The 6,785-nt window shown below is 64.6% G+C and overlaps 1 protein-coding gene across 1 annotated transcript; it reads right to left on the bottom strand.

Annotated features, from left to right (window-relative positions):
* Positions 1–6,203: 6,203 nt before the first annotated feature.
* On the bottom strand, positions 6,204–6,678 carry PFL1_06947 (uncharacterized protein; the record flags this gene model as incomplete). The annotated part of the gene is made up of 4 exons (XM_007879949.1): positions 6,204–6,253; positions 6,341–6,362; positions 6,393–6,532; positions 6,606–6,678. The coding sequence occupies 4 exons, from the start codon at positions 6,676–6,678 to the stop codon at positions 6,204–6,206; spliced, it is 285 nt and encodes a 94-aa protein (XP_007878140.1).
* Between the last annotated feature and the right edge of the window lie 107 nt (positions 6,679–6,785).

Genomic DNA, 6,785 nt, shown 5'->3' on the forward strand with positions numbered 1-6,785 from the left:
GCAACGGCGGTGAAGGCGGCGATCGAGGCGGCGCTCGCTGCAACGCAACACGACGTCGCGAAGGTGGTGATCGATACGACGCAACGCAGCGACGATGAAGGCGGCGAACGAGGCGGTGCTCGGTGCAACGCAACACGACGCCGCGAAGGTGGTGATCGATACGACGCAACGCAACGGCGGTGAAGGCGGCGATCGAGGCGACGCTCGCTGCAACGCAACACGGCACTGCAAAGATGGCGATCGAAGCGGTGCAGCTGTTGTGCAGGTCTGGGGGTCACCTCGATTGCCTGGAAATCTTGGCGACGGAGCTGGCGATCCGTGCGATAGTCGAGCGGAAGGAGGGCCCAGCAGCGAGACCGAGTCGAAATGTTGGAGATGGTCGACTGCGCTGTCGGATCGCGAGAGCAGACGACGGGAGCCTCGGTTGAAGCAGGTGTCGGATGGTGCGAGGGCTGAAGAGGGTCGGAGGCGGCGAGCTCTCGAACCGAGGGCTGGTCGATCGGCTTTGAGGGGCGCTGGGAAACCCCTCTGGGCGGGGAGCTTGGAGCGACGATCGAGGCGATGCTGCGACGTTAGCGCTCGATACAACTCGACCCGCTGCGAAGCGGACAGTCGTCGTCAGAATAGGAGCGGGGCGGGGCGTACTCACCAAGTCGGTCCGAAGAGGAGAGCGGCGGGCTGCGACCCGGCGGCGTCGATCCGAGGAGAAAGGCAGGCTGCGACCTGGCGGCGTCGATCCGAGGAGAGAGAGAGGCGGGCTGCGACCCGGCGGCGTTGGTCCGAGGGGAGAGGCGGGCTGCGATCCGGCGGCGTTGAAGAAGACCTGTGAAGGGCGACTACCCGATCGAAACCAGGTAGCCCGTGAGGGAAGAAACAAAGGATCCCAAGTCGCAGGCCGACCAGCGGAGAGCGACGAGGGGAGAGCCGGAGCAAAAGGGAGCCGAGACCAAAGGGTGCGACCGACGAGCGGAGGCAAAAGAAGTGAAGGGGGATGAAAAGAGGCCGAGACGGGATCGCCGACACCACCAGCGGTGACGAGGATCCGGAAAAGGACGAAGCAGACCGAAACCGAGACCCGAGAACCGCCGAAACCAATGGGTAGGGGAGAAGTGGTAGGTTGGCCGAGACAAGGAGGGGTCATGGACGAGCGGCGAGGCCGGACGAAGGCATGACAAGGTAAAGGGAGAGGGAAGCTTATTTCGTCAGCCCGGTTTCATACAGGATCCAAACCCTCTCGGGGAAGCGCTTAAAGTCTAGGGAGCCGCCGTATAGCCGACAGACGCTCGAGCCAAGACAACACAACAGGAACCCCGCGCACGCCGCTTCTGCTGCCCCGCCACCGAAGGAGGGCGTGATGCCGACAATGGGGCGAGCCATGCACGAGGAGAGAGACCACGACCGCCGTCCGAACTCGCCAGAGTTACCAGAGCATGGGACGGTACGGCGAGCGGGACTTCTCCACCGCATCTTGAGCATGTCCGCGTCCACTGCGCAGGGCAGTTAAGGGTTGCAGCGGGTACCCTTTGGCATGCTGCCAGTACTGGTGAGACCCTGCAGTCTACCCCATGTCAACGACATGATACTCACGTGAGGGATGAGGACGAGAGGGACCAGGCGGGCAAGCATAAGGGCGAGGAAAGGGCGGCTGGCAAGGCGGAAGGAGAGAGACCAGTCGGAAGGTCGGGCGGTGGTTGGTCGAGGAAAGGGGAGGGGAGGGGAAGGGGGGGTTGGCTGTCGGTGGTGGAAGATGGGAGGAAAGGGAAGGGAGGACGGCGAGGAGCTCCTTTATACCTTCCTCGAGGGGTGTCTCTGGCTGGTCGAGGGGCGCTCGAGGGAGGGAAGGGAAGGAAGGTTGGCTGGTCCTGGCCCTGGCCCAGGGCTGCCTCGCCGCTGGCCGCTGCCCTGGCGGCCCAGCCGAGGGCAGCCAGGGGGAAGACGCGGTCGGAAGAAGAAAAAAAAATGGCGGGAGACTGGACGCATCAGCGGCAGGCGCGTCCCAGCCGACTGGCTGGCTGGCTGGCTGGCTGGCTGGCTTCACTCCTCAGGCAAGCAGGGCGGCGGCGGCGACGAGAAAATCACGGGAGACTGCTGGAGATCAGAGATCAGAGACCAAAGCTGGACACACGCGCCGAGCGGCTGTTGAGGGACTGCTGCTGCTGCTGGGCTGATTCGTCCACGCCTCCACCACCATTGGCGCTTTCACGCGTGCAGCTGCCACCACTCGTGGCCCCCAGCCAGCCACGAGGCGCGAGAAAGAAAATTACGGGAGACGCCTGCGGGGATCAGGAGATCAAACGGGGGTGAACGTGGTTTTTTTTCTGGCGCGTGGCCGACAAGGAACGGGCTGGGGGGACCTGCAGCGGGGCGGCTGTACCGGGAGCAGCGGTCGGACGGGCCCAGACAGTCAGGATCAGGCAGGGCCAGACCAGGCTAGGACGACACGCCTGCCAGCCAGCGAGCCAGCCAGCCAGGCGTGCGAGCTCGTAGCTAGCCAGGCCAGGCCAGTAGTTTGGACCGTGCTCGGCGTGGATCGTCGGCCGAAGTTGCCTTTCGACCTCTCGATGGGGATGGCTCCCCATTTCCTTCCACGTCACCTAGCTCCTGTACCGTCGCGAGGGTTAGCTGCTCCCTTCCTACCTCGGCCTGCCCTCCCTCGGCCTGCCCTCCCTCGAACTGCCCGCTCTCCCTCCATCCGCCCTCCTTGTCCGAGGCTGAGGATTCTGGCATCCCGTTCCCCCCTCTTGGACCATTGCCTCCTTCCTCGCGTCGAGCAGCGGCACACCTAGTTTTCCCCTCGCCTTTTGCAGCGGATCAAGCCGATGGGATCATGGTGAGCCGCAGCACTGCCTCGTACTACAGCTGCCCCTGGCAACTGACAACGCCTTGAGTCTGGCCCACTTCTCACGATCGGCCTGCCTCCTTCGCTCTCCCCAGCTCGCATGGCCCAAGCACCGTCTGGTGCCGGTCGGTCCGTCCGAGCTGGTGCCGGCTGGCCCGCTACGTGCACGGCGAAGCAACGCGACCGACGCGGCGCTCATGCGATTCCGAAACCGTTTCAACTCCGCGCGCCGTCCGACTTCCCAAGGCCGTACCCTCGAAAAGGGGAAAGGGGGGTCTCGCCCGGATGAGCCGCCTAGCCGTACGCCAGACCGCCCCGAGGTCGAGAACCTGCGCACGCCTGGTATGCGCTGGATTCGCATCCTTCGCGCCTCCATTGTCGCGGCTCGACGCGGAAAGTCGAGGGTACCTGCAGCTGTGCAGATGGCAGATGCCGCATTAGCTGCCTGGTTCGGGCCAGCTGCCGCACCGCAGAGGCAGCGGGTAGGACAGCCAAGGCTGCGTCGCGCTACGCTGGTGAGTTTGGCCTCTTTGCGTCTGCCCAACGTGCAGCTAGAGCCCTAAGGTGTTCGGTCGGCCATGCCAGGACATGCCAAGCCAAGGCCGGCGCGACGCGGGCGGTGCTCAAACGCAGCCACCTCAACCGGTCGAGATGACGCCCGTCCGCCAAGTTCGCCAGACTAGACCAGGCCAGGCTATCTGGCGTGGTATCGGGCCAGGCATCGAGGCGCTGGCCAGGCTGCCGGCTCGGTCCGCGCCCTGACGCCATTCCCACGGCGGGGGTGGCACAATATTGGAGCGTACGGTGCGCGTCCTCTCTCCCGGCCTATCCGCATCGCGACCAAGCCCAGCCCTCGGCCACCCTCGCTCTCGTCCGATAGCAGCGTCGGAGGCCCATGATGGGCGGCATGGCAGCATCGACGCTCCGAGTTCGGGCGACGGAGCAGCTCGCCGTCGAACCCACGACTTGCGTATCCCTTGGCGTCGCTATGGACCGCCAGCCCGCCAACCGGCCTGCCAGCCCTCCAATTCGACGGTCGAGCCTGCCGTCGTACCGATTGCCATCCTGACGCGGCCTTTTTCACGCCCTTTCGCTACCCTGCCTGGGGCCTGGTCCACGTACGCCGCTAGCCGTACGCCAGTGGGGACGAGGTGGAGCCACAGCAAGACGCGGTACGATCCGCCCGTGATCCCGAGTGCCTGTCGCACCTTGCACCGCGGGGTATTGCCGCCTTGCTCCCGTCGAGGTCGTCGTCGAGGTGTGATGGGGCCGAGGCGGACAGCAAGACCGGTCGAGAAAGGGGCGAAGAGCAACGAGCGAGTCGTCATGTATGCGTTTTCCCCCCGTCCGGCCGGTTCTCTGGTCGTCCGCGCGTCCAAAATCGAGCGAGAAAATGTGGAGGAAAATTCCGGTGGGCTGCGAGCCGGCACGCAGGCGGACGGCGGCGCGGACGGCGGACCCTCGCTTTCCTCGCCACCACCATCACCATCGCCATCGCCATCACCCCCATCCCCATCACCACGACCACATCCGCCACCACCACCACTCCACCTTCCTCTTTGTCTCTTCGCCCCCTTTTCCAACCTTTGCGAGCTAGCAGGTGAGTATCGACGCCTTGCTCACTGTTACCTCGTCTCCCTGTCAAACGCTTGCCAGCTAGCAGGTGAGGTTCGACGCCCAGGTCAAGCTGGGCTTTGGATCGGGCTGGGTTCTCGGTCGAGCTGGGATCTCGCTGACATCCTCTGCGCGGTACCGACTTGATCTTCGCACTTCAGCCTAACCCACCACACCGCCTCACCTCGCCCCGTTCCGCCCCGCCCCGTTCCGCCCCGCCCCGTTCCACTCACCCCGTTCCGCCCCGCACTGCATCGCATCGAACTTCCCCGCCACCCGCCGAACCAGCCCTCCTGCGACCTCCAAACATCGACAAACAACCAGATCGAATCGTCGAAGTGTCCCTGAATCTGCTTGTTGATGCTACCACCCCGAGGTGACAAGAACGAGCGAGCAGAGCTCTCGACGACATCCTCTGCGCGAACCCGACCTGATCCACGCATCGTCCCAGCCCGCACGGCATCGCACCCTCGCACCTCCAAATCAGCGATCCTGCGACCTCTAAGCATCGACAGCCGACCAGATCGAATCGCCGAAGAGTCAGTTCCAGGGCCTGCTCGTCGAATCCGTCACTCCGAGGCTGCGGCAACCGGCCAGGTCGAATCATCGAGGCGTCCTCAAGCCTGCTCGTCGACGCTACTTCTCCAAGCAGCGACGGCCGACCAGGTCGAATCGTCTAGGCCCTTTTTGCCTGCGGGTTGAGGCCGGTAGTCCGACGCTGCGACAACCGACCAGATCGAATCGTCAAGGCGTTCTGGGGCCCGCTCATCGACGCCACCGCTGCGAGGATGCGACAATCGGCCAAGTCGAGCCGAGTCTAGAAGTCCTAGGGCCTGCTCATCGCTGCCCGACTCCAGGGCTGCGACGGCCGGCCGGATCCAATCAACGAGGCGTCCTAGGGCCTGCTCGTCGATGTTACCACTTCGAGGTGTCTAGGACGAGCAAGCAGGACTCTCGATGATACCCTCCGCCCGAGATCGACCCTCTGCCCGAGACCGACTTGGTAACGCATCGCCCCGGTCCGCACCGCATCGCACCTTCTCATCGCCCATTCAGCGGTCCTGCGACCTACGAGGCCGCGACAACCAACTAGCTCGATCTCCGAGGCATCCTGGGGCCTGCTCGACTGCCCGTCGATACCACCACACCAAGACTGCGACAGGCGACCAGATGGAATTGTAGAGGCGTGCTAGGAACTGCTCGTGGACGCCACCGCTTCGAGGTGTGAAGAACGAGCGAGCAACGCTCTCGGTGATATTCTCTGCGCGAACCCGACTTGGTCCACGCACCGCTCCGCACCGCATCGCCACACCGCACTGCACCGCCCGGTCACATTGCCACATCAGCCCTCCTGCGACTTCAAAGCAGCGGCAACCGACCAGGTCAAATCTGCGAGGCGTGCTAGGACCTGATCGTCGACGCTACCACACCGAGACTGCGACAGCCGAAGCAGACGGAAGCGTCGACCGTCCTGGGGACGGCCTGCTTACGGGCGCCGCCGCTGCTAGGCTGCGACAATCGACCAGGTAGAATCGAGTCAAGACGTCCTCGGCCTGCCCATCATGCCACCGCTCCAAGGCTGCGACAATCGGCAAGGCCGAAACGACGAGGCGTGCTGGGATCTGCTCGTCTGCTCAACGACCCTACCACTCCAAGGCTGCGACAACCGAACAGTTCGAATCGACGAGGCGTCCTAGGGATGGCCTGCTCACCGATACTACCACTTCCAGGCCGCGACGCACCACCAGGGCTACGCGCTTGAAGTAGCCACCGACGAGTGCCTGAGACAGCCGTCTCCATCTGTTGGTCAGGGGGGAGAGGCGGGAAGGGAACCTGGATCAGCATGGTGCCGCTGTCGCGGGGCGCCGGTGCTCGGGCACCACTCACCTTTACGGCTGTCGTGATAGGGCTGGCCGCCCGCCTTCAACTAATGACCCACCTTGGCGCGCATCTCGACGCCGATAACGGCGAGCGGCGAGCCGACGCTGCCCGGATCGAAGGAGGCCTTCTCGCGATTGACGGTCTCGACGGCGGCCGAGCGGCCCTCGATGGTGAGGGCGCAGGGCTCTTGCCTCGGCTCTGTCGCGGCGACACGCGTACGATCCCGATGCTGCGTCCGCTTTGATCCAGCGTAGGACCTGCAGACAGCCACCGGCCCGGCCCTCCCAGTCTCCTGTAGACGAGCACTGGGCCACCACATCACCAGCAAGATCGACGACCGACATGCCTGGCGTTGGAAAAGCCGCCATGGTCGCGTCCATCGCCGCCGCCAGCGTGCGTCGAGACCAGCTGCCAGCTTGATCAGGAGCTGCGGTCCAAATCCACGTCCACC

This window comes from Pseudozyma flocculosa (genome assembly GCF_000417875.1).
Source record: "Pseudozyma flocculosa PF-1 unplaced genomic scaffold scaffold00006, whole genome shotgun sequence".
NCBI classification, from domain to species: domain Eukaryota; kingdom Fungi; phylum Basidiomycota; class Ustilaginomycetes; order Ustilaginales; family Ustilaginaceae; genus Pseudozyma; species Pseudozyma flocculosa.